Source organism: Astyanax mexicanus, chromosome 19 (assembly GCF_023375975.1).
Source record: "Astyanax mexicanus isolate ESR-SI-001 chromosome 19, AstMex3_surface, whole genome shotgun sequence".
In the NCBI taxonomy this organism is placed as follows: Eukaryota; Metazoa; Chordata; class Actinopteri; order Characiformes; family Acestrorhamphidae; genus Astyanax; species Astyanax mexicanus.
The window spans coordinates 4,955,145-4,982,939 of NC_064426.1; the positions used below are offsets into that span (position 1 = coordinate 4,955,145).

At 37.5% G+C, this 27,795-nt stretch overlaps 1 protein-coding gene and 2 long non-coding RNA genes across 4 annotated transcripts in view; 1 reads left to right on the top strand and 2 right to left on the bottom strand.

Moving 5' to 3' along the window:
* grin2aa (glutamate receptor, ionotropic, N-methyl D-aspartate 2A, a) overlaps positions 1–11,750 on the top strand; it is a 255,009-nt gene extending 243,259 nt beyond the window's left edge. Inside the window, exons 12-13 of the mRNA XM_022675956.2 lie at positions 2,917–3,155; positions 6,701–11,750. Of these exons, the coding sequence (XP_022531677.1) occupies positions 2,917–3,155; positions 6,701–8,500 (2,039 nt within the window). The 3' untranslated portion in view covers positions 8,501–11,750. The remainder of the gene's footprint in view (positions 1–2,916; positions 3,156–6,700) is intronic.
* The window catches only part of LOC125784385 (uncharacterized), a 247,625-nt gene that overhangs the window by 219,346 nt on the left and 484 nt on the right, over positions 1–27,795 (bottom strand). The window lies entirely within an intron of this gene.
* LOC125784386 (uncharacterized) lies at positions 485–27,795 on the bottom strand. Its single transcript, XR_007427169.1, has 4 exons — positions 26,772–27,795; positions 11,498–11,722; positions 2,913–3,174; positions 485–2,136 (listed from the first exon to the last, which is right to left on the bottom strand). It is a non-coding gene; the product is annotated as an uncharacterized LOC125784386 (long non-coding RNA).

The following is a 27,795-nucleotide window of genomic DNA, read 5'->3' on the forward strand; positions in this document are numbered from 1 at the left end:
TACAGCTTATTGTTAATATCCCATAATTGAGTGATTTCTTTTTTTATTTCGTCAAATAAAATAAGCAATATTTTGCGTCAAGAAAATGTTTAAAGATGTATTAAAGGCCAACACTGAGTGTATGTAGAATTAATATTTTTTAAGTCTATTTGCCAAGTAGCATAATGCAGAAATTCAGACCATTACATTCCAAAAGATTTACTCAAAATATATATATATATATTTTTTTTTTATTTTGTATTCTCAAGAGCTCTATTGTAATAATATATTGTGGTTACATTAAATTAAAAATATTATAAAACATTTTTAGTAAGTTTAATTTATGTTTTTAACTTTACATTTTTAATTTATTAAAAGGGTAACACTTTACCGTAGGTGTACTTAAATGAACAGTACTTATAAATAGTGTAGTAATAAATAGTGCTAAATGTTTAAATTCTTAATTTTCCATCTAATTATTAATTAGCCCTAATTATGATAATGTCATATTTTTGGGTTTGTATTAGATAATACAGCTCTGGAAAAAAAGACCCCTTCAAAAGAGGTCACTTCTCCCAAATTCCAAATGAAAATATTGTCATTCATTTAGAGCATTTATTTATTTGCAGAAAATGAGAAATGGCTGAAATGACAAAAAAGATGCAGAGCTTTCAGACCTCAAATAATGCAAAGAAAACAAGTTTAAAGAGTTCAGAAATCCATATTTGGTGGAATAACCCTGGTTGGTTTTTAATCAAAGTTTTTTTATGCATCTTGGCATCATGTTCTCCTCCTCCAGTCTTACACACTGCTTTTGAATAACTTTATGCTGCTTTACTCCTGGTGAAAAATAAAAAAAAAGCAGTTCAGTTTGGTTTGATGGCTTGTGATCATCCATCTTCCTCTTGAAAGAAACTCATTTAAACTTCTCTTAATTTGTTATTAAAAATATTTAACAGCAGTTTTTTCTAGCATGGATGTGAAAGCAAAAGCAGTGTTTTTAAGCGCAGAGATAAAGCGTGTGAGTAAAGCCGAGCTCAGCACAGGCAAAACTGTGTTATTTTTCATTACGTGACATCCATCTGTTTCCAGCCCTCTTTTAATCAGCGTTTTACAGCAGATTTTGTTTGAGTCTCCCATCTGCAGTCGTCTACGTTTTCCGCGTCTCCGTGCGCTGCTTTAACGTAAAGCTTGAGAAATGACAGAATCATCGTTTTGGCAGCACCTCATAGAAAGAGGGGAAAAAATGCTCTCAGATGGAGGCGGCATATGGCCGACGCGAGTGTGTGTTTTACTCCTCCTCTGCGCCGCGTGCCTTAAGTGTAGAAAGTTTTGTGTCGGGATGTTAGATTGAAAACAGCGCTGCGTTTCACTGAATTGAGTTGTTTTAAAAATGCACGAATTTTTTATATGAATAAAATATTCTACATCACTAAGTACTGGCAGAAGCTTATATGAGCTTAGTAGAAGTCATCAAATATGCATGAATCCCCTGTAATAATCCTGTACACGAGTTGTGTGTGTGTTTTTTTTTTTTAAACCAATTTATCCCCATTAGCTAGAAGCCTTAAATCATGTCAATATAATCATAAGAATTCACTGAAGTAAAAGTTCCTCTGAGACACGTAAATCTAGCTGCATCTTTGTGATGCTTCTGCTCATGAAAAGTCACTATAAAGCTCAACACGCTTGGAGGAGAACACTAACTGCCAATTGCATTATTGGTGCTCAATGTAAAATACAAAAATAGACACAAATATGAGTAAACCCTTGAGTACATAGTCTCTGGTCTATAGATATGGTCTATAAAATTGACTGAAACACCTGTCATTTAGTGTGGGAGGTTTCATGGCTAAATTGGAGCAGCCTGGTGTTCAATCTTCATTAATTGCACATTATTGCACCAGTAAGAGCAGAGTGTGAAGGTTCAATTAGCAGGGTAAGAGCACAGTTCTGCTCAAAATATTGCAATGCACACAACATTATGGGTGACATACCAGAGTTCAAAAGAGGACAAATTGTTGGTGCACGTCTTGCTGGAGCATCTGTGACCAAGACAGCAAGTCTTTGTGATGTATCAAGAGCCACGGTATCCAGGGTAATGTCAGCATACCACCAAGAAGGACCAACCACATTCAACAGGATTAACTGTGGATGCTGTAAGAGGAAGCATCGTTCGAAACAGATATCATATTATCATATTTTGCCAACAGACTTCTTATCAGACTTCTTAACAGCGTCGGCACTTTAAAGATCGTCCCTTACTGTCTTTGTTGCTTTCTGCAGCAATTCTGGCTATTTAGATTAAATTAGGTTAATTAGCGTAATGGAAATATTGGGTAATTTAAGAAAATATACAGTAGTGATTGTGTGTATTTTGCTCCTCTGATGTATTTTGCTCATCATGTTACAGAAAATATAATTTCTGAGATGTTAGAAAGCTGCTTAAAAGCAAGGTGAGGGGCAAAATGCAAGTATTTTAAGTGTTTGTTTGTTTTTTTTTACTAAATTATGGTTTTCATTTTTCTATAATTTGAAAATGAACACTGGCCTTTTTTATAAATGTATATATTTCCATTATAAAATATTGGTATTAAAATAGAAACATAGAAACAGACATACTCATTTTTGTACATAAAGGAAATATAAATGAGCCACATTGTCTAGCATTACATTGAAGCCCTCACAAATGGTGTCCAATTATTTTTAGAAAATGACGATTAATGATTTATTTCCAGCTTTGTTCCTGGAAGTTCTCATTCCACACCTCTATGTAAAACAACCTTCAAACGATTGGCTAACTGATTTGCCAACTAATATATAACTGTCATATTCCTCAAGAAACAGCACAATGGCCAAAATAGACCTAAATACAGTGCAGAACTAGCAGAACAGAGTGGTATTGATGTATATGTGTGTGTTTGTTTACTCACTCAGGTGAGATGGAGGAGCTGGAGGCGCAGTGGCTGACTGGGATCTGCCACAACGAGAAGAATGAGGTGATGAGCAGCCAGCTGGACGTGGACAACATGGCCGGAGTGTTCTACATGCTGGCCACCGCTATGGGCCTCAGCCTCATCACCTTCGTGTGGGAGCACCTGTTCTACTGGAGGCTTCGCTACTGCTTCACCGGGGTGTGTTCAGGCAAACCCGGCCTGCTCTTCTCCATCAGCAGGGTGAGTAGCTTCAGACGGCCTGTGTACATAAAGCGGGTTCAGCTGTGCTGCTGCGTTTTCTGTACGATAGAATCTCTGTGCTGGATTTATTATTGGATAATTGGGATTGGTTTACTGTTGATTTGTAATGACAGGTGAATTAAGTGTGAACTTGAACCCAGATACAAAACCCTGACACTGGCGAGCTTTAGATGACATAACAAGTCCAATGCAATGTGTTAATTTTTATTTACTTATTTGATTTTGAGGAAAATGTGTATTCGTTTTTGTCACACTTTAGTAACCTATATTTTAATCCAGTTTCTCTTATGCAAAATTACATTTTATGCTAAAAATGGGAAAAATATAACATACTTTAATTTAAGTCAAAGTGAACACAGTTAATGTGCATTGTGTGCACAACCTGAATTTATGGACATCATTTTTGAGAGACACATTTTTTGTTTTGTCCAGGTTGTGGGAGTGGGTGATTTTTATGCACGTTTTTTGAGCTGGGTAAAGTTATTTTAATATGAATATTTGGTGTATCTTCATGTTTTCCCAACAGACTCCTTATCTCTATGAATATTTTACGTTTTTAAACAGTGTCAGCACTTTAAAGATGGTCCCTTACTGTCCTCAGTGCCTGCTGCAGCAATTCTGGTTATTTAGATTAAATTTAGGTTACTTGGCGAATTGGAAACATTGGGTAATTTAACAAAATATAGAGTAGTATACAGTAGTATATATTTTTGTAATTTTCTTCTTGTTCCAACATGCTACAATATAATAATACAAAATATATAATTTCTGAGGTGTTAGGAAGTTGCTTGTAAGTAAAGCAATGGGAAAAAATGCAAGTATTTCAAGTGTTGGAAGAAGTTAAGGCCTTTTTTTCTTAAAAATTAGGTTTTTAATATGTACAGCTCTGGCAAAAAATAGGAGACCACTTAAAATTTCATTGATTTTACCAAAATTAAAACCTCTGGAATATAATCAAGAGGAAGATGGATGATCACAAGCCATCAAACCACCAAACTGAACTGCTTGAATTTTTGCACCAGGAGTAAAGCAGCATAAAGTTATCCAAAAGCAGTGTGTAAGACTGGTGGAGGAGAACATGATGCCAAGATGCGTGGAAACTCCAAATATTGATTCTGAACTTTTTTTTTTGTTGTTGTTAATTTAGCCATTTCTCATTTTCTGCAAATAAGTGCTTTAAATGACAATATTTTTATTTGGAATTTGGAAGAGATGTTGTCTGTAGTTTATAGAATAAAACAGCCATGTTCATTTTACTCAAACATAAACCTATAAATAGCTAAATCAGAGAAACTCATTCAGAAACTTAAGTGGTATCTTAATTTTTTGTAAGAAGCTATATAAACCAAAGACGTGTTTGTTAATGTCAGTGCTTTGCAGCAGGATTCAAGTATTGCTTGTTGTTCCTTTTCCTGTTTCAAACCCTGGTGTTTCAAATACTGGATGGCAGCCACTGTGTGCATTCAGAGCTGTTTATATAGTGTGCTTTGTTGTTTCCAAAGCAGATTTTCAAAGAGCTCTAATCTGTTTGAAAAAGGGCTTCAGATATGGCAGTGCTATCGGGTCTACTAGCATCTTTACTCTTTAAACACAATCTAGCGATTTGTGTTATGTGTAGGGGTGACGTTCAATACGATAAAAGTAAATACAGAGAAAGAAAACAAAACGTTTGTTTATTTCAGTCTCTCTGATGGTAAATCAAACCCTGGAGGTAATTAACTTAATCCAGCATACCCAGGATTTAATTTCCTGTAGCCCAACCCTCACAAAAAAATCTGCATGCCAGTGTCATGTTCCCACGTGTCAGTTGAAGCGTGTTGCTAAACAAGCCCACACTCAAGCATGCAGATAAACACTCGCGGGTCAGACCGGCTGATTGGTCGACGTCTCAACGCTGATCCAATTAGCAATTCATTGGGGGCCAAAGTTATCGAGCCGCAGATCATCAGAAGCTAGTTTCCTGCACTGTCATGACCACTGTCTCAGCTGTCTGAGGAAGGGGGTGGAGTGAAATGTGCATTGATTGAGTCAATATCACAACACTGCCTGGCCAAAAAAAAAGTTGTCATACTCTAATATTTAGTTGGACCTCCTTAAACTTTGATTTCGGCACTGTGCATTCACTGTGCCATCGTTTCAATAAGCTTCTGCAACGTCACAAGATTTATTTCAATCCAGTGTTGCATCAATTAATTTTTCACCAAGATCTTGCAGCAGCATTGATGATGGTAGAGTCTGACCACTGCACAAAGCAGCTCTTCTCCATCCAGCACATCCCAAAGATTCTCAATGAGGTTAAGATCTGGACTCTGTGGTGAACTCTCTCTCAATCCATGTGTGAAAATGATGATCTCATGCTCCCTGAATCACTCTGAACTCTTTCACAATTCCAGCCCCATGAATTCTGACATAGTCTTATCTTGGAATATGGCCGTGATCATCAGGGAGGAAAAAAGGGATTCATTGATGGAAAAATCTGGTCTATATTCAGTATATTCAGGTACTGAGGTTAGCTGACCTCATTCTTTCAGCAGCACATACTGATGCTGAACCTAAACCTGGAGACCAACTGCAGCATCAACCATCAACCCCACATCATTTACTTACTTAAATCCAGGTGGAGACTTTTTTTTTTCTTTGGCCAGACAGTGTATTATGTCAATATATGCCTTTTGTGTCAAAGCATAGGTGTTCATACACAATTTTATATAAATAGGGTGCTGCAGTATATTTTTTCGAGATTTACTTTAAACTAATGCATTATTACAAAAATAAAGTGATTAAAAACACATTTTTGTTCAGTGCTGCTGGAGTTTTTAAACACCTCATTGTTGCTGCTGCTGCAAAAAAGTAGTCATAGAACAGAGTCCTGAGGGCATTGTCCTGTCTTACACCTCATACACCACCACCATGCTAATCAGTGTTACTGTAGAGCTTTGAAACAGGACAAGGTCACCACAGACATGAATTCAAAATGCATGCATGACATGAAAAATTACAAGAAAAAGTGATTAATCAATAAAAATATGATTTCTGTGTTGTCTAAAGTCTTATACTGTAAATATGGCAAATAGCCAATATGTAATTTGTAAAGTTATAAGACATCAAAAGCCACACTATTCTGATATTGACCCACATGTTAGTTTACAGTATCCATTTATTTTTTTATAGCTGGAGAGTTTAAATAGGTAAATTTCCAACTTTTACACAGCTGCTGGCTTGGTTTCGGCTTTGGTGTAGCGATTAGTATGCGCCTGACGTAGCTTTTACACTGTCTGCGAGGGAATATGATTGAGTCCTTGACTGGCATTTTTAGAGGTAAAAATATGGGGAGACAGACATTACCTTAGTTCACACATCTATCAGCAAAAGAGATGTGTTAAAGTATCAGAGTGTGGGGAAAATGGCTTTAAATTTCACTATATATCTCATAACCAAGAGAGAAATATGTGAAATTATGTCATTGACATATCGTTCAAGTCACAACCAGCACTGATCCCACCCCTTTCTTCCCTTTTTCACAGGGTATCTGGAGTTGCATTCACGGCGTCCACATTGACATGAAGAAAAAGTCTTCCGATCTGGATTTCAGTCCTCAGGCCAACATGCTGAAGCTTATAAAGTCGGCTAAGCAGATGACCAACATGACCAATCTCAGTGGATCCAGGGTGAATTCACCTAAACGTGCCGGAGAATTCATGCACTCGGCCGGACCCATGATCATGGATCTGATGTCTGAAAAAGGGAACTTTGTGTACACTGACAACCGCAGCTATGCCCAGAAAGATATTTATGGAGACTCCAGCGACATCCAGTCCTACTTGGCCAACCGCCACAAAGACCACCTGAACAACTACATCTTCCAAGGCCAGCACCCCCTCACTCTAAACGAATCTAACCCCAACACCGTGGAAGTTGCTGTGAGCGCGGATGCAGCTCAGACAGCTGCCAAGCCCAGGGCTCTGTGGAAAAAGTCTGTGGATACAGTGCGGCAAAGCCAGGGACCCGACACTTTAGCCCCTGACCCCCGTCTGTCCATGAAGAGCCAGCGCTACCTTCCAGAGGAGGCGGCCCACTCCGACATCTCCGACTGCTCCAGCAGGGCCACCTCGTACAAGGATCCTGATAACAACAAGCACCTGAAGCCCAAGGACAACTTAAAAAAAAGATCGATGACGTCAAAATACCCTAGGGATTGCAGCGAAGTGGAGCTGTCCTACTTAAAAAATAAGCAGGGCGGATCTGGCCGAGAAAAAATCTACACCATAGACTCTGACCGGGAGCTGAGCCTGCACTCGGATCCACTGCACTACAGAGAAAGCAGAGGCCTGGCGGCCGACGATTTGGATTTCCCTGAAATTTACTCCGACCACAACGACAATTATAGAAAATGCGACCAGCCCATCATCCATCTCAACAGCAGTCCCCTTCATCACACTGATGCCGACCTCCTGCCTGACAATGCATACAACAAACACTACAGCGTAAAAGATAAGAACGCTAGTCCGCACGAGAGCAACGACCGCTTCAAACAAACCCACTGTCGAAGCTGCTTGTCCAAGGTCCCTAATTACCCCACAGGACCCTACGCACCCATGCGTTCACCCTACAACCGCTGCGAAGCCTGCTTACACATGGGCAATCTCTACGACATCAGCGAGGACCAGATGCTCCAGGAGGCGATTCTCAGCCCTACCATGCATCCTGACGACGCCTTCGGCCACTACTGGCCGCAGACGGACGGGCCGCACGTCCAGAAAAGGAATCGTCTGCGGCTCAGTCGCCAGCACTCCTTCGACAACATCATGCTGGAGAAGCCCAAGGAGATCGACTTGAACCGGCCGGCGCGCAGCGTCAGCCTCAAGGAGAAGGACCGCTTCCTGGAGGACAGCCCGTACGCCAACCTGTTCAACATTAAATCCGACAAACTGTTCGGGAGCAGGTCCATGCTGTTCAACCACAACCTCGAGGAGAGCAAGCGCAGCAAGTCCCTTTACCCCGATCACACCACGGACAACCCATTCATGCAGGCCGTGCGGGACGACGCACGCCTGGTCCACGGCAGGAGCTCCTCGGACATTTACAAACAGTTGGCACCCATCAAAACGAGGAACGAGAACAATCTGAGGTCCTCCATCAAATCCACCACCTCATACTGTTCCAGGGATGGTCGAATACCCAATGACATGTACATTTCAGAGCATGTGATGCCTTATGTAGCCAACAAACCCAGTGCATACTCAGCTCCTCGGGTCCTCACTTCTTCTCAGTTCAGCAATAGACGAGTGTATAAGAAAATACCTAGTCTCGAGTCAGACGTTTAATGCTCTCTCTCTTTGTGTAGATGAAATATTTATTCACTTTAGGATGCCATAGTCGCCCACATCTTTGAGACGAAAAACAGAAAACACGAACAAGTACCCTCGAGTACTTTCTCTCTCTCTCTTTTGCAGATATCACACTTTCATGTATCAGCAAGTCATCCTGGATAGTGCTTGCCAAAGGTTTTTTGGGCATTTGTTTAGTCACCCTTTCAGGAAAACAAATATTTCCTGGGCTAATCGTGGACGGCCAGTTAGTCAGGTGCGTAGTAGTCAGGCTGGGGAAATTGGGCGAGGTCCAGAGTCGGGGGCCGCTGCTGTTGGCTGACCCTACAGCATGTGTGTCGTTGACCCCGCCAAGGCCCAGACAGATGGACTGCAGGGTTGAGGGGAGGAGGGGCAGAGCAGAGTGTATCCTGAGGTCGCCAGCGTTTCAGGTAAATCCCACCCTGCGCTGGCCTCTTCAGAGAACAGGGGTCGACGAGAGCATACCCGATTCAGCCTGGCGGGATTTAGCGCTTTAAGAGCTGTTTACCGAAGTAAACCTGAGGCAAGCGAGGGGTGTACATCGTTCATGGCACTCAGAGCAATGAAAGCATAGCATTGTTGCTTTTATTCTTCTCTATTACTATAGATTTTGGGATTTTGGCATTCTAATCCCTATTTAGACCTTTAGAAGTTTAGCTTATGTGGTAGCACAATAATCATTAGTTATCCTCCCATCTCTGCTTCTCAAAGCGTATTTCTCGATTACTGTCAGGAATAGATTATTTTGCATGTATCCGTTTTTGTTTCCTTTCCTTTTGTTTCGTTATTAGAAATGAAAACTCACTCATATACTTACCGGAAGGTGAATTTTTTTTGTTTGAAGGATTTGAAAGGTGCTTGAAAGCTTGACCTGTACTAAGCAAAGTAAGCGGGTTTGACCTCGGTTAGCATCGGAACACTTGAGACTTACAGCCCCGTGACCATCTTCCTGGGAATATATATTTCGTTGATTCACCATCTGAAACAGGGTACTGACAATTCCTACAGTGGAACTTTGTGTCTGACGCGTTCATGCTTCGATTTTGTTGCTTACACTGTGAAACCGAATCCGAGCATTTCTTCCAGAAAGACTGCTGTTTATTATGTTTTGTTTTTCTGGTTATTTATTTATTCATTTTTCTTGACGTGACTGAATGATGGGAAGGTCTACAAGTTGCTATGTTCTCAACATTTCTACATTTCAGCAAGACAATGCATGTGAAAAAAACCTTGGGTAAGCTTGAAATCTGAACCAGAACATTTACGTTTTAACGGTCTTTTAATTTCATGTCCATGTTCACGTTCGCGTTTTCAAATCTTGTGCAGCGACCAGGCACAAAAAAAATAAAAACCTCACGTTCTGTAGACGTATTGTTCTCTAGTACCGCACGGCCGATTTGATTCGCAGCCAAATCTGACTCGTGCGTCGAAATCAAACAACTCAGGATAGTTCTCCGTGGCGTATGGGGCTTCGCTGCAGCACCCGAAGGCAAGCTCCAGTGCGTGTGCGTTGTGCTTAGCATGCTAACTCAGTGGGTTTGTTCTTTCCCTCCTCTGTGCTGCAGTTGTTTACTCGTCCAAGGTCTTCCAGTGCCGTCACTTTCATACAAGCGCTTGCGAAACAAACACAATTAGACGTGAGGGAGAAAAACAGAGACAGAGAGAAAAAAAGGAAAGAGAGAGAGAAGCTTTCAGCAGCCATGTGCAGCCCGATCGAGCTTACATTTGGCTCACGGAAGCCAAAATGGAGGCGAGCATTCGTTTCTTATGCAGTTTTTCCAGTTAGAGAGAGAAAGCAATCCGAGTGAAGGCAATCAGACACTGAACACGCCATGCAGCATCGAGCTAAACTGAGCATTACTGAGCATCACTGCGGCTAAAGTGAGAGCTCTGTAATGGACTATTTGTTTATTCATATTCAAGAGAGGCAACCTAAGGGCATTTTATGGAGACTTTATGAAGATTATTTATTTTCTAATAAGTTTAACTCTTTGATCAGCTTCCAATGCTGCTGATGTAGCATTACCGAGTAGCATCACAGCGTGTTTGGAGGAAAGTGAAGTGATATAGCTACAAAACATCAGCTAATAGACGTCAAAGAGTGATATGGGGAGAGAGCGCCATCTACCCATCCAGAGAGAGCATGGCCAATTGTGCTCTCTCGGACTCCGGCTGCTGATGGCAAGCAGCATGACTGGGATTCGAACCAGCGATCTCCTGTGGCGATCATAGTGGCTTCACGCCATGGCACGTTCAGTGTATGTTTGCCTTAGGACTGAGATTAAGCTGAAAAGAGAACAGAAAACAGTAGACGACTGCTTGTGACGTTCTCTTCTGTTCTGTTCTGAAGTCACCCCCCCACCACCACTCCCTCTCCACCTCCAACCAACACTCTCGAGCGCTCTTTCTCTTCTTTCTCTGCTGCTTTCATTTTTTTGAGCTTACCCAACGTGAGATCCAACCTCACCTTAAGTATCTAATATCTCATTATCTCGTTATATCATGAACATGAACATGAACAACGTACTATATCATATTAAGTGCTGCTTGAAGAAGCTAATGTGTAAGCAATATGCACATGTAAAATATCAATTATCAAGGTCTTGTAACCATGTATGACATTCATATTTCTTATTTTCTTGTTTCGATTTGATATATTTCTTTGTTTCGTTTATTTATTTATTTATTTTTTGTTCGTTGATCTTGACTGATTTTACACCCTTCTAATAACCCCCCACTCCTTACGAAAAATGTATTTTGATTACATGAAAAATAATACTAGTGGCATGCAACCCAAATGTAACGCTTTATATGCTTTTGTTATGATGTTATGATCACAAACTTTTTTGTACAAACAGGGTGAAAATATATAGCGTAGGTGTGGGAAAAACGACGCAATCACGGTCATTATGACGCTGCTGTCTCGGAGGATGAAAAAAAAAATATTGAAACAAAACAACGCGAGGTGTTTACCTGCGGCCCTACCGTCCTGTTTACGACGTCTGTTCGTCTGCAAAAAACAGACAAAAAAAAAAAACGAAAAAAAAAACATGGCTATGTTCTCCCCCTCTTCGTCTCTGCCGAAAGGCGAATGACCTCGCTCGTTTTTTTCCCCTCCACCTGCAGGTGAACAGCATCACCAGCTCCGCCTCCTGTCTTGCTCTTCTCACCTGTCTCACCTGTAGCCACACTCAAAACCTGTAAAGAAGAAAACGAAACAAAAACAAAAACAGACGAAAAGAAAAAAATAATCCTGAGTCTGCTATCCCTCCAAAGAATACAACCTCTTCTTCTTTTCCTTTCTTATTTCTTTGCTGTAATAATAGAGCTTTTTTAACTCCTCGGAAAAGACTCGAGGACCTATTTTGAATATGAGACACCTGTAAATCACTTGTAAATTCATACTCAGAAATACATCCTTATGAGAAATGACAAACTTATAAAGAGTAAAAATGATATTTTTTGTGTAAATTTCACAGATCTGTATAGTAGCACTCGATTTCTGTAGAGTTATCGTAGAGTAGAAATCCCACGCACACATATACATACTGTTTGCATCGGAACGTCACCCTACGAGATTTTTTTTTTTAAAAGTCTCCACGCGGTTGGTGATCAGGGATCGGTACCTTGACCCTTTTTTTAAAGCTTGAAATCTGGGGACGGGGGCGGGTTCACGACTTTTCTATGTTAACTGTTCTTCTAGGTGAGCTTGAATCAAGCAGCCTCAGAGCTGAGCGCTGAGTACGACGTGCCGAGGCTCTCTGGTCCATGAGAATATCGTATGTACGTTAACACTTTATTAGGGCTTCAGTTAGGCCTTATTCTTGGTTCAGGAAACAATGCAATACTTTAGTTCATAATCAGAGGTCTGTTATATGCACAGGTGGAAAAAGTACAAAAAAATTGTAATTAAGTAAAAGTACCTTTGCTAAAATTCTACTCAAGTAAAACTAAAAAAGTACTTAATTTAAAATGTACTTTTAGTAAAAGTTACATAGTTACTTTTAATTTTTTTATGTAAAAAAGTAAAAACAAATAATAAATTAAATTGTTTTTAATTAACTATTATTCCGCATAATAATTTGGACCTTTCAGTTAGTATTTGTTCAGACCACCCCATAAAACATCAGACATCAGACAATTGTTTTTTTTTTACTCAGAAATCGGGAGTTTTCCAATGTAGGAAAGTAATTACTTGTGTCAAAATGTACTTGAGTAAAAGTGAAATTGTCAATTTTAAAAACTACTTTTAAAAAATTACAAATTACTCATAAATTCTACTCAATTACAGTAATGTGAGTAAATGTAATTCATTACTTTCCACCTTTAATTATATGACAGTTGACAGAATCTAAAAGAATTTCCGAATTTATTTCAAGTTTTTCCCCATTTTTCTCCCAATTAAGCAAGGCCAATTGTATATCCCTTATCACTAGTAATGCATTACAGCATTGCTGAGTAGCATTACAGCGCTAACGCTCAGAGGAAAGCGCAGCAACTCGGTTCCGATACATCAGCTCACAGACGCAGCCTTGTGCTGATCCACATCACCCTAGCACTGATGAGGGCATAGAGCGCCATCTACTGTACCCACCCAGAGAGAGCAAGGCCAATTGTGCTCTCTCAGGGCTCCAGCAGCTGATGGCAAGCTGCATAACTGGGATTCGAACCAGCGATCTCCCGATGGACCTTTTGGTGCCAATATGACAGTTAATGTAATGAAATTTTTAGTTGTAATGAGGCTCAATATAAACACTTTTTTTCCACCTAAGCCTCAATATAGTATTTTGTAGCAGTAATATATATATATATATATATATATATATATATATATATATATATATATATATCATGCCTCAATTTTTATATCAAATCAATACATATTGCGGTTATTAGAAGCTACAAGAATACATATTTTAATGGCCTTGATATATTTTATTGTAAGAATAATAATATTTTCTGCCCTCCATATATTGTTTATTATAAGTTTATGACTTAAATATATTATTGAATTGCCTTAATCTATTATTGTATGGCCTCAAAATATTCACACAGCCTCAGTATACTATCTCGTGGCCTGGCAAACAAAAAACACCATGCCACACAGATGTTCATCTAAATTCACACATTATCGCTGAATAATTGACAACATTTATTTTACTTGTGTAAGACATTTGACTTACATTCTTAAGGTTTGTAGTAAAGTATTTATTATGTTTAATTGCTTCTGACAATATAAATATTAGTGATATATTAACAGACCTCTAGATTATATTAGGTTCTAACATATTTCATGTACTGAATAAAGCTGGAAATGAAAATAAAGTCTTTTATTGGGTTTTATTGAACAACAAAATATATATATATATAAATAAAGTGCTATCACATACTGTACATATATGTGATGTTCTCATGGACTAAAGTGCCAGAGGCTCTCTGCTGACCACCAGCCTGTTCTTTTCTCCAGGTCACATGACTTCTGGAACTCTTTCACCAACTCTTGAAAAATCGAAACCAAAACCTACTCTTATTCTTTAATTTATTTATTTTTTGTTACATCACAAAATGTTGGCACTGGCCATTACATCTGTCTCTCGTTTGGTCAATTATGGAAGCTCGGTTTGGTGGTCATATCTGGCATACCTGTCATCGTGGAGAGTGTGCAGGTCATGGGGAACTGTCAGTGCTGTAAGTACTGTATCAAGCGTTTTTCAGGAATCACGTTTTTCAGGCTAGAGGAACACCATCCATAGTTTACGAAGAAATCTTAAGTACGGTATTCTTTTGCTTTTCCTTTACTTTCCGTAGCGTTAGTAATCAGTCGTGAAGTTAAAGTAGCTCAGCTGCAGATTATTTCAATAAGAAAAGACGAGCTAGATTAGGCAAAGTAGTAAAAGAGTTATAAAAGAGTCGATAAGCAGAAGACGAGTTGGTACTTTTGAAGCGTTGAACGATTAGTACTTTCTCAACTGTAACTCAAATGCCAATTAAGGATTAATGCTTTTCTCTGTCTGTGAATGTTGTTACGCTTGACATTGTTTTTTTTCGACCGAAAATCAGGCTCAGAGGGGTTCTGTGCTGTGTGGTGGCTGTTTTTTTATGTCTTTAAATCATTAGTGGAGTAAAGCCGGCGTGAGAGAAAAAGTGCAAAGAGCACTGCAGCCATTCTCTCAGCATCTCATAAGCCACTAATAGAGCTATTTCCCCTCTTTACGAAAGCGTGAAAGCCTTTTGAATGGTATAAACAGAAAAACGATGGGCTATTGTTGAAAGGGAGCTGTTTGAAGTGGACGGAGTGGCTGCATCAAGCTCTGTGAGGCTCTATTTGGATTTTGTTTTCAATATGAGGCCGCAACATTCAAAAGCTGGCAATGTTCTCTAAAGTAAATGGAAGTCTACCCCACTTTCCGGCCGTCGCTTTTTGAGGAAAATTGCCTGGAGCTCGAGAAAGTGCATGGAAATTGGAATATTTCACTTCAATCCAATCAGAGATGCTCCTTCTGCATTTGTTCTTTTTCCGATTTGTTTTTTTCCAGCCAAATAGGCATGTGAATACTGCGACTGTCCTGGTTCTGCTGCCAGGGAACCTGTTGTACTGGACCCCTTCCCAAAGAGGCAATTTCAAGGAGAATGCACCTCAAGTCCAATGGCAGCTGCCAGAATTGCACGAGGCAGGCCGTGCAAGAGCCAGAGCAAGAGCCAGGCGGTGTGAAGACATGCACAGGCGCCATGATGCGAGACCATAGCATCCGCTCACCCTTGTGGCGGTCACACTGCTCCGGTCCTCAGGATTAAGGATATAAAGAGAAAAAACAAAGAATTCCAATGAAACTCCAACAGCGGATTGGTTTCCCAGACATGGATCAAATCTAGTTGTGGATTATAATCTCTTTAATTTGCTTGGTAGTCCAAGACTAGGCTTAATCCCTGTCAGGAAGACCAACCCTTAATACAAAACTCTGTAGCTCCTGATTTGGTTGAGTTCCACCATACAAAAAGCCAACAAAAATGGTTTTAAAACCTTATCTCTAAAAACCTTAGCTAATACTAAAATTAGTTGCTAACAAACCTAGCTTAACCTTAAGTTAGCTGACATTAGCTCTGTTACTAGCAAACCTTAGCTAACATTAGCCTTCCCTTAAAGTCTAAATTTAACACTACCAGTCTCTAGCTAATATCAGAATCTGTGGCTGGCTCAAGCTAATTTTAATCTTAAGTTTAGCTACCACATACTGTACTCTGCAGGTCCTGATTTGGTTGAGTTCCACCATACAAAAAGCCAACAAAAATGGGTTTAAAACCTTAGCTCTAAAACCCTTAGCTAATACTGAAATCAGTTGCTAACAAACCTAGCTTACATCAACCTTAAGGTTAAGCTTAAGCTTAAAATTAAGTTAGCTGACATTAGCTCTGTTGCTAGCAAACCTTAGCTAACATTAGCCATCCCTTAAAGTCTAAATGTAACACTACCAGTCTCTAGCTTATATCAGAATCTGTGGCTGGCTCAAGCTAATTTTAACCTTAAGTTTAGCTACCACATACTGTACTCTGCATCTTCTGGTTTGGTTGAGTTCCACCATACAAAAAACCAACAACAATGGCTTTAAAGGAGTCTTTTGCATGATAAATACCTGTAGATATAAAACGTATGAGATAAAGCACCCCTAACTCATCCATTTGAATTAAATGGGAGATGGGGGAGGATGTACTGCATCTTTCCTCCAAATTCTGCATTTATTAAAATACAGTTGTCTTTGCTCCTCATAATAATAATAAAAAAACTGAATAATAATAGGGAGAAAAAAAAATCCTAACAATAACAATACAGTTTCAGCACTATAAAATCTTGGACCCCTAATTAGCAGTGCTTCTCAATTCTGGCCCTGGAGTCCTCCTCTCCTGCAGAGTTCAGCGTTTTTCGGCTCCAGCTTATCTAATTTAGCTGAGGAAAAGCTTGTTAACGAGCTAATCCACTGACGTAGGTGTGTTACAGCAGGGAAATAAATAAATAAATAACAGTTACATCTCCAGGACAGGGTGGGTTACAGTGTTTACAGTTTATTTTAACAGCCCACTGCAAGGTTTTCCTCTCATATAATTGTCTAAATTATTTTAAACCTAATATAAGAAAATATGATTCAATACTGATGTTAATGTTTACTCAAAATCATTATTCTGAGAATAATGATAAGAATAATGACCAATAGTATCAAACTTCTTTGATTTGACATTAATTTGATTGCAAAATCACTACTGTCGCTTTATAGAGACTGCCAAGTTGCTAGCAAACCTTCACTAACATCACCCTTCTCTTCACAAGGTCTAAATTTAACATTTGTGGTCCTTAACTATCTTAATATGTTGCTAGCAAACATAATCTTACATTAAATTAAAAGTCTAAGCCTAACACTAGTCAACCATATATAATTTGAAATATGTTGCTAGCAGACTTTAGCTAAAATCAACCTAAACTTAAAATTAGAAATCTAAACTAGAGGAAACCTTAGCTAACTTAAAAATGTACTGCTAGCATATGTTTGCTAACACCAACCTTAACTTAAAGTCTAAATTTAACCTGAACAAACCTTAGCTAATACTGAAAATACTTGCTAGCAAACCTATCTTACATCACCCTTAAGCTTAAGCTTAAGATTAAGTCTAAACCTGCAAACATTAGCTAACATTAGCCTTCCCTTAAAGTCCAAATTCAACTATAAGAGTCTCTAGCTAATATCAGAATATGTGGCTGGCTCAAGCTAATGCTAACTTTAGGTTTAGCCTCTGAAGTCTAAACCTAACACAAGAAAATACTTGCTAACATTTACCTTAACAGTAACAAAAGTCTATACCTTACACTAGCTAATGCTAGCCTACAAAAACGTGAACATAAAACAGGGGTGGGCGATATGGACCTAAAATAGTATCGCAATATTTCATGGTATTTTCATGATAACAATACTCTTGGCGATATAATAACACTGTAATAAAAAAAAAAGCTTAACATTAAAATTAAATGTTATTATTGCATACAATATAATATGATATGGCACACCCCTAACAGAGATCTTAAAAATGACAAGAATTTTATCAGATTTGTAACAGAAGTCAATGATCCAGAATGTCATGATACTAATAATAATGCACTTCAAATATCTCCATATATCCAGGATAAAAATACAATAAATGATATTAGATGGATATAATCTGACTCTAGTAGATATATAATGGGAAATAAGAAAAGTGTAATATTTATTTAGTTGTTTTTTTTATCTTGCTAAAGACAGTAAAAAAAAAGAAATAGTACCCTGATGTGATAGTTAGGGGTGGGTGATATGGCTGGATAGTGATATTGTCAACGATATTATTGCATACGATACGATATGGCACACCCCTAGCAATTTTCATGCACAAACAAACATGTGAATATGTTGCTATTAAACATCATCTACAATCAGCCTTAATCGAAATCTAACAGAAGCAGTCCTTAGCTAACATAATAACAATACATATGTTGCTAGCAAACCTTCATTAACCTAATATTAACCTTAACATTACAAAACATCAGCTAAAAATCTAAAAGTAAGCCAAACATCTAAATCCGTTTCTAGCAAAAATTAACTTTTTAACGTTTAAGTCTAAATTTAACGTATATTTAGCAATCCTAAGGCAACAATAACCTTAACATTAAATCTAAGTCTACAGGTAATATAGACATTTAGTGTATTAAGGAGGACTATCCAAACAATGCAGAACTGAGCACTCTGCCTGATGACGAGCGGACGATTCATACTCTACGTTTGCTTTCTATTCGAATCTCCTGTCAAGCATTTTTAGTGTGTGCTAATTTACGTGTTTTTTTATTTATTTTATTTCCGTTGTGAAAAAGTTCTTTCAGGGGGATTTTGACCGAAAGTGACTTAAGTAAGTAGCATCTCTGCGAGAAGTGTTCTTTATTTATTTATTTATTTAAATATTATTTTTGTATTTATTATTATTATTTAATTATTTAATTAATGTATTTATTTTTTACATTTGTGTTGCATGAATATGTACACATTGCTGCTGGAATACTGGAATACTTGCACTCGGGTAAAGGAGCTATGCCTTTCGGTACTGTGTGAAAAAAAAAAAAAAAAAAAAAAAACCTTGGGATGGGGAGAGAGGCCCTGTTTGAAGCAAATCACTTGTGTTTCCTGTTTAATAATCTCAATCACTCTTGTGTACTTTTGCATTCATATTTCATGTGTTTAAAAAAAAGTAGAACTTATTTAGGACAGTGTTTTATACTCGGGGGTGGGGCAAGGGTGTCATTCATGTGACTATGAATAATTTATCACTTAAACCATGTGACCTGCCTATGTTTTTATTTATTTATTTTTTGTTTTGTTTTTGTTTTTTTAAGTTATTTCTTTATTTTGTAATAAGGCATATATTATCACTTGTGTGCGTACTATTATTAATATAACGTCTTAAGAACTTTTTCCATGTGAATCTGGAACTGATCACGTACGTACGCTAAAGCCGACACTGTCACTGCATCGATGACATCATGTTTGTTTGTTTGTTTGTTTGTTTGTTTAATTTTGTGCTATTGGCAAATTGCATGAGAAAGTACTAATTCAGTGAGATGGTTTAAACATATCTCTTGCTCTCTCTCTGAAGTACATTTGTTCCTATCATTTGTAACATAAGTAGAGTCTAGACAAGCGTATATTGTTTTATTTCGTTTGTTTGTTTGTTTGTTTTGTATGCGTAGATCATGTTTAAAGGGAACAGGTCTCGGACGCTTCTTTGTTCGATGTAAATACGTTTGTTTGCTGAAGGAATCGCGTGACGGGGTGGTTCTAAGAGATATAAACTACAAAAAAAAAGAACAAAAAAACGACAAAAACAAACAAATGTACATAAGTAAAAGTTTCATTTTTGTTTTCTAATAAAGGCTCTTTCTGCCACTTTATATGAACCCTGAATCTGTGGCTGAATGCTTGTGGAGAACAGCAGATGTGGGCCGCGGCCACAAGGGGAAGGGGTGGGGTTTCTTATGATTGACAGATTTCCATGGTCATGAATATCGGTTCTGAGGATTGAACTAACAACCTGCCGGTCCCAAATCTGACATGAACGTCCTACAACAGCAGCTTAGGAATATATCCACATATGTATACATTGTGAAAGAGGTTGAACACTGGCCAATGTGCTCATGGCAAGGCTATGTAAACTATGGGAGTTAAACTATTGGAGTGAGGTCTGATAGTGGGTTTAGATGGATGAGACATTCCATTTCGAAAGTTCGGGAAGCTTTTAATATTCCTTGATAAACAGTGTAATGTTTATGAAAGGAATATATCATAATAGACATTACCACCCACAGTGGACAGTGCAGTGGGTGGTAATGATCGTGATAATTTGTAATAAATAATTGTGTGTAAACCATGTTTAAAGGGGAAGAGGTCGATGTAAATATGTTTCCTGAAGGAATTGTGTGACTGGATGGTTCTAACAGTACAGGTAAAAAAAAAGGACTGAAAAATTGTAATTAAGTAAAAGTACCTTTACTTTGCTAAAAATCTACTCGAGTAAAAGTAAAAAAATACTCAATTTAAAGTGTACTTTGAGTAAAAGTTACATAGTTATTTTATTTATTTGATGTAAAAAAGTACAAATTAAATTATATTAAATTAAATAATTTGGACCTTTCAGGCAGTATTTGTTCAGACCAACCCATAAAACATTTTCAAGAACAAGTGGTATAGGTTTCTACGATCCATTATTTTTTTACTCTTAAAAAGTTAAAAGGTTATGGTCATATGACTAGGTGACTATAAACTGTATTTTTATAGTTTTACAGTTCATTATTATTTTTTAACTTGCCATTCCTATGCTTTAACTGCTATTTTTTTTTTGTTTGTTTTTTTTAACATCCAAACTCTACCGCTAACCGTAACAAACACTACATGTAAAAGTTCAGCTGCGCTGCCATGGAGAACAAAACTCTATTTTTTTAAATTCAGACGATTTTTTTTTCCCAGCATTTCATTTTTTATTCAGTTTTCCAATGTAGCAAAGCAAATTACTTCTGTAAAAATTTACTTACATTGACCTATTTTAACTAATTTAAAAAATACAAATTACTCATAAAATCTACTCAATTACAGTAATGTGAGTAAATGTAATTCGTTACTTTCCACCTGTGTCTAAAAGAGACATAAACAAACAAATCTACAAAAGTTAAAGTTTAATTTTTGGTTTTCTAATAAAGGCTCTTTTTCTTTCTGCCACTTTATATGAACCCTGAATCTGTGGCTGAATGCTGGTGGAGAACAGCAGCTGTGGACCGCGGCCACAAAGGAAGTTCATGAACCAGCTCTTGGGAAGGGGAGTCAGCAGGGAGTGTGGGAGGGGGTTTCTGTCATGATTGGCAGCTCTGGTAATTCTATGTGATGATTGGTACATGCTGTAATAGCAACAAATCCGGCGCCCACTCGGCCGGCCCCCTGTTTACCCTGGCTGCTGGTTATGGTGTGAACATGTGCGAAACAGGGCCACTGACCCTGCAATATTGTCGGAGTCGCTAAAGCAGCAGCGCTGGCGGCCAAACGTGAACCGCTGTGCGAACACAATGCGGACAGCATCCCTCAACACGTCGTCAGACGAACGAGAGCGAGGGCGAGCGGCAGGCAAGGAGGGGAAAAAAAATACGCTTATTCATTTTGTCATTTGCTTCACTTTCCCACCCGTCCACTCAGATCAGCCTCTGAGTCCATGTTTACGCCATTTCTGCCTCGTTTTCTTTCCTCGTCCTCGCCTACTTCTCATTTGTGCCCGCCAGCGGCTGTTCATTCTGCCCGCCGTGCCGTTTACAAACTCATTTCTGCATCATGGAAAAAAGCTGGGCTGTTTATTGATACAATGGGTTGAACCTATTGGGTCATTTGGGTTTCTTGGGTTGGTCCACAGTTCTGGGTAGTTCAGTATCTCGCAACTGCTGGATTAGTGGCTGGGTCAGGTCGGTTTCAGAGACAGCGAGACCACTAGGGGTGACTACCCAACGAATGGGTCACTATAAGAAGGGCTAAACTTAAGATTAAGATTAATTGTCATATTTTTCGCACTATAAGGGGCACCAGATTATTATAAGGCGCATTATAGAACACTAGTAAGGAACAAGGGTGTCACCATGTTTTCCTTCTAATTTAGCAGGTCTCGCCGCTGCAGGGTGGTGGGGAAGTTAAACAAGTTAAGTTAAGCTAAGCTAAGCTAAGGAAACAAACAAATCTGTAATTCTTAAAAAAACTCTTTCTTTCAAAGTCAAACCGAGCACTGGATGTTAATCTACACACATTTCTCTCTTGAAAACTGTTTATTTGGGTAAGTAAAGTGCTTCCCGAATTTCTCCAGCACTAAGGTCGGAGCATTAGCATTAGTGGCTAACCTCTAGCGCTTAACGCTGGTCTGCCAGTTATGCTAATGCTGCTCCAGTAGTGCTAGCTGGGGTTAGCAGCAGGCCGATAACACTCACCTCTGAATGGCAAAAGAGCTAGAGCTTAGCACAGTTAATGGATAATGTTAATGCTACTCCAGCAGTGTTAGCTGGGGTTAGCAGCAGGTTACGGACTGATAATACTCACCTCTGAACAGCGAAAGTGCTAGTGCTTAGCGACTAATGCTAATACTGCTCCTGTCTCGGTGCACAAATGATTTTTGGGAAAATTAAAGGATTTTAAGTGTGCCTTATAGTGTGAAAAATACGGTACAATCATCAGATAAAAACATGGTTGCATGAATTATTGCATGAGAAATGAATTATTGCATGACCAAGCCAGAATATGTCAACCCAACATTACATTAATGAGGTCCTGCAACCAGTGGGCCTACCTATTCATAACGCACACTCCAGTGTTCTTTTTCAACAAGACAATGCTTGTCCACATACTAAAGATACAGATGCCATGCCATGTCCAGACCCTTCGCCAGACTATCCTCAACTGAAAATGTTTGGGATGCTACTGGATGTGTGGATCAACTCTCCATCCATATTGAGTCTTCTGCATTATTAAAGGTTCTTTTTTTCCTTCACAGAACTGTAGTTGACGTTTTCGGCAAAAAACTGCTCTTTTTGCCTTTCCCCCCCGAAATTACTGTGGGTTGAAAACTCGTCTGAAGGATTATCCTTAATTAGACACTGCAGATCTGCCGAACTAAAAATAGCCTGTAGTACAGAAAAGCTGCTAGCGAGAGAGCTAATCTTGATCTCAGAGAGCTGTGTTTTAGCGACAGTGGCTACTCCTTGTACACTACAGGTTTAAAACCTCTGCTTTACAGGATGCGATGACCAATTGATCAAATGCAAGCGAGCAGTTCCACTGACTTCCTGTTAAAAGTCTAATAAACCTCAGCCCTGAGGGTGAATGTTTAAAGCAGAGAACGTGATGCACTAATCTAAAGTACAATGGATATGGATATCGGAGTGGATATTGAAGAGTTGGCTGGATTTGTGAAATGCTCGATACTCGTACCCAACCTATATAAAAATAATCTAGTCAATATGTTAGATGGAACATCTAGCAGTTGTTGGAGGGTAATTGTTGTTAATAATACACTCCTGTAGAATCCAGCAAAAGCTAACACCCAGCGTATCAATAAGTTCATTCTAATCTGCCGCAACCCACGAAAGCTCCTGTCCTATTTTCAGTAATGGCTTTATAACTAATGAGACGGCCATAGTGCTCCTAGCTTTTGAGATAATGTGATATTGATCTAGGCCCCATTCCGTAGGACAAAGATGGTAGGCCAAGTAGCACTTTAAAGACTTTCTCTAGCTATTACAATAATCTCAACACTACAGCTCTGTGGAAACGCTTTTATGATGTGTTATGACTGAAACAAATGGCTCTTACAGTAACTAAATATACTCAGAGTAAATCAGGACCGCACTTGTTTCTAGCTCCTAGCTTTCGAGCTTTTATGGGAAATTGAATGCAACTGTGTGGCACTGATTCATAATCACAGACACTCCAGACTATTATGTAGACTTTACCTTGCCTGGCTAAGACCTAGCTCATATATATATATATATATATTGCAGTTTCTGACTATGGGGTCATGCACAGAAAAAGATACTACAGTCTGTATTGGGTTCACCTTCATTATATAATGGACAATCCCTATGTCTAAACCACAACTTCTGAAATCATGGTTGCCACTCCAAACTTTCCTTCACATAAGCGATTGAACAGAATGCCTCCATTCTCCTCTGAGTATATTTGTGGGTATATTTTGTGACTGAGTGCATGTAAGGCTCGTAGACCATGACAAAACTGAAATTGCCTCACTTCAGCTTCTGCCCTGTGTTGAAATAGCCCTCTCCAGTCTTTTCACAGCTCAGTCTCATTGTTACTCATTGATATGAGTTAAGTAATATTTTTATTATTTTTTTCTGATAATTACACATTAATTTTATGGATGCAAAAGGAAATTGCAACCTCTAAAACTGCAATGTTTCTTAGTTTTAAAGTATAAGGTAGTTAGATCGCAATAAGTGGCCAGTGACTAGAAGCACAAGGTAAGCGTTTCTTTAATGAATGTTATATTTTTTATGAGATGCTGTATTTTACTGTACACCTCTTCTGTATACTTTATAATTAATAATTTCATTTTTATATTTTTAACTAATGACCAGTAGATGTGAACAAAGCAGTAGTTTAGTAATCAGAATTCGAATATTAACAAATGCTCACACATGACACTATTTATTATTTATCAGCATGGACATTTATATTTAAAAATGTTAGCAAATCATTAGTTCATCAGAATTTGAACGTTAATAAGCTAGTAAATAATAAGCTAATAAATACGAATTTTAATTTGGGCAAATGTTTATCAATTGCAGTTCATTAGTATTTACCAGAGGTGGAAAGTAACTAATTACATTTACTCAAGTTACTGTAATTGAGTAGATTTTATGAGTAATTTGTAATTTTTGTAAAGTAGTTTTTAAAATAAGTAATTTTACTTTTACTCAAGTACATTTTGACACAAGTATTTTACTTCTCTACATTGGAAAACTCCCTGTTTCTGAGTAAAAAATTAAATGATGGGGAAAAAAAAACAAATTGTCTGAATAATAAAAAAAAAAATTGAGTTTTGTTCTCCATGGTAGTGCAGCTGAACTTTTCCCAGCAGTGTTTATTACGGTTAGCGGGAGAGACGCTGTGTGAATCAGCTGTGTATCCTGTATGTTTTCATGTTTTTCATGATAATTCCTTAAATTGTTATGAGGAACATCGGATTGGATGTTAAAAAAAACATGTAAATAGCAGTTACAGCATAGCAATGGCAAGTTACAAAATAATAATGAATTGTAAAACTATAAAAATATGGTTTATAGTCACATATATGACCATAAATTTTAACAGTAAAGAAAAAAAAAAAAAGATCGTAGAAACATATACCACTTGTTCTTGAAAATGTTTTATGGGGTGGTCTGAACAAATACTGCCTGAAAGGTCCAAATTATTTAATTTAATTTAATAGTTCTTTAATTTATTATTTGTTTTACTTTTTTTACATCAAATAAATAAAAGTAACAATGTAACTTCTACTCAAATTACATTTTAAATTGAGTACTTTTTTACTCAAGTAGATTTTTAGATGGGTACTTTTACTTTTACTTGAGTACAATTTTAGCAAAGTAAAGGTACTTTTACTTAATTACAATTTTTCAGTACTTTTTCCACCTCGTTTTAGTTTTAGATTTAGTTTCTTAAAATATGAAAAATAACAGTTACTAATCATTAGTTAATGGTATATTAATGAAAGTTATTATAAAGTGTTACCAAAAATTAAATTAAATCAATTGAATTAATTGGAATTTACCTGTATTTACGCACTTCTCTAGATACATAGCCACTAATAATAGAATAATATAATAAAAGAAAGATTACTTGATATTAATATGCATGAATAAGTAATGTTAAAGTTTTGGTTGCTGCTATGAAAGTCAAATGTTACCACATTCAAGACTTGATAAATAGCATCTTTTTTAATTATTTTGAATATATTATTCCTAATGTTTTCTTGTGAAGTTACTTTGCCTATTTTTATAAAGCAGTGCCCGGAGACAAAAACACAGAGGGGGGAAAAAACGAGCCCCACAGGCACTCAGACAAAACACGCCGTGACAGCAGAATGTGGGGCCAGCATCTGTGCCCGAGCGAGACGATGCTCAGATGCAGAGGGACTTCAGCTTCAGATGTGCCTTTGTTGCTCAGTGAAGGAAAATGAACATCTTTTCTCAGCATCCCCACCACCCCGCCCCCCGTAAACCCGGGCTAAATGCAGAGGATCATCTGTTTGAATCATTTAAAAGGGTGCAATTAATCATCGTATTCCTGATGTGGCTTTGGCTTCACTGAAGCTGTAATTAATTCACTGTAGTACAACTTATAGCTGAACGAACAAAAGAAAGCAGCTCTGTTCTTCTGGAGTTTGCAAACAGCGGATTACAGTCACGAGCGTAATGCTGTCAGACTCTCTGTCAGCTGGTTCCCAATTGGATATATGGATCTGTAAATTGTTTGGTGGGTCATTATCAAAATATTCTGCCTGTTGCCATTTTTAATCTTTATAATTAAAAAAAAAAATGACTCAAGATTTTTTTTTTGACTGTTCCTCATATTTATGAGTCCAGAAAACAGAAAAACCATATTATTCCAGCTTAATCAATCAATATTAATCAATAATATTTTTTTACATTTTATTTCCCACTATGCATGTGTCCACCCAGTTTGAGTAAACTGTACAAAAGAGTGTACAATAACAAAGTAGATAATTAAAGTAAAAATTTGAATTAGATGAAAATGTGGTTAACAGACCTTGTTCAGTTTCAATTCTAATTTTACCAAATTATTTAATTACCATTATATTTTGCCACAACAATGTGGATATTCTAGCCTTTAACTCTAAGGTAAGCTAATATATCCCTTTATATTTGTAATAATGTTTTAATTCAGAATAAATCTTAAAAAACTATTTTGTTTGATATTTGTATGAAATTCAAAACAACTTTAACACAAATACACAACTTTACTACAATACAGTACAGAATGTTACTATAGGCACTTGAACTTCAATACAATCAATCAATGTCACTACAATTACTGTGTAATGGTTAAGTAAATAATATTTTATGTCCCTATTACATTTCACTGTGTAAATTGTACTTTTATCCCCAAAACAAATCACTTACCTCTTGCTTTCTTCAAATCCTGTCCTTGTATTGCTGCTCTTTAAAAAGGTAATAAAAAAACATTGTGTTAAGCTAGTGTTACTGTGCAACATAATTTAATTAAACAGACAATTTGGAGACAGTATCACTAATTAACTAGCTAACAGTTAAACAACTAAGAATATTAGAATATTAATTTAGAGACAGCTAGCTAGCTAACTAGCAAGCTAACCTAGAGAACTAACAGGTAAACAACCAGGAATGTTAACCAGCTAGCTAACTAACAGCTAAACAACTAAGATTAGCTTGCTAGTTAACTAGCTAGCTTACTAACAGTTTATGTTGTGTAGCTGTTATTATGTTAGTTTGTCTAGTTTTCTAATTACATTTTCACTTACATTCTCAGTTATTTACCTAACACTTAGCTTGCTAGTTTAGCTAGGTAGCAAACTAGCTAATATTCTCAGTTGTTTAACTGGTAGTTAGCTAGTTTAACTAGTTAGTTAGATAGTTATTAAATAACATTCTTTGTTGTTTAAATGTTAAATAGCTAGTTTAGCTGATTAGCCATCATTCTCTAGCTAGCTACCTAGCTCACGTTTTCAGTTGTTTAATGGTTAGTTAGCTAGTTTAACTAGTCAGTTTTAGTTAGTTAGATAGCTAACTAGCTAACAATCTCAGTTGTATAACTATTAGTAGTATAACTGTTAGTTATCTAATTGGTTAGTTAAGTTAGCCAGCTAGCTAGCATGTTAACTGTTGTTAGTTGTTTACCTGTTAGTTATCTAGCTAGGTACTTAACTACCTAGCTAGGCTAACTAACATCCTGGCTTGTTGGCTGTCAGTTAGCCAGCTAGCTAGCATGTTAAGTTGTTTAACTGTTAACTAGCATTATAGCCAAACATTTGAGAATTTTAGTTAGCTAAGTTAGCTAGCCTGCCAATATCCTCAAATGTTGATTATGTATCTTAGCTGTCTAGCTAAAAATGTAACTGTTAGTTAGCTAGGTTAGCTATTTAGCCAATAATCTCAGTTGTTTAACTGT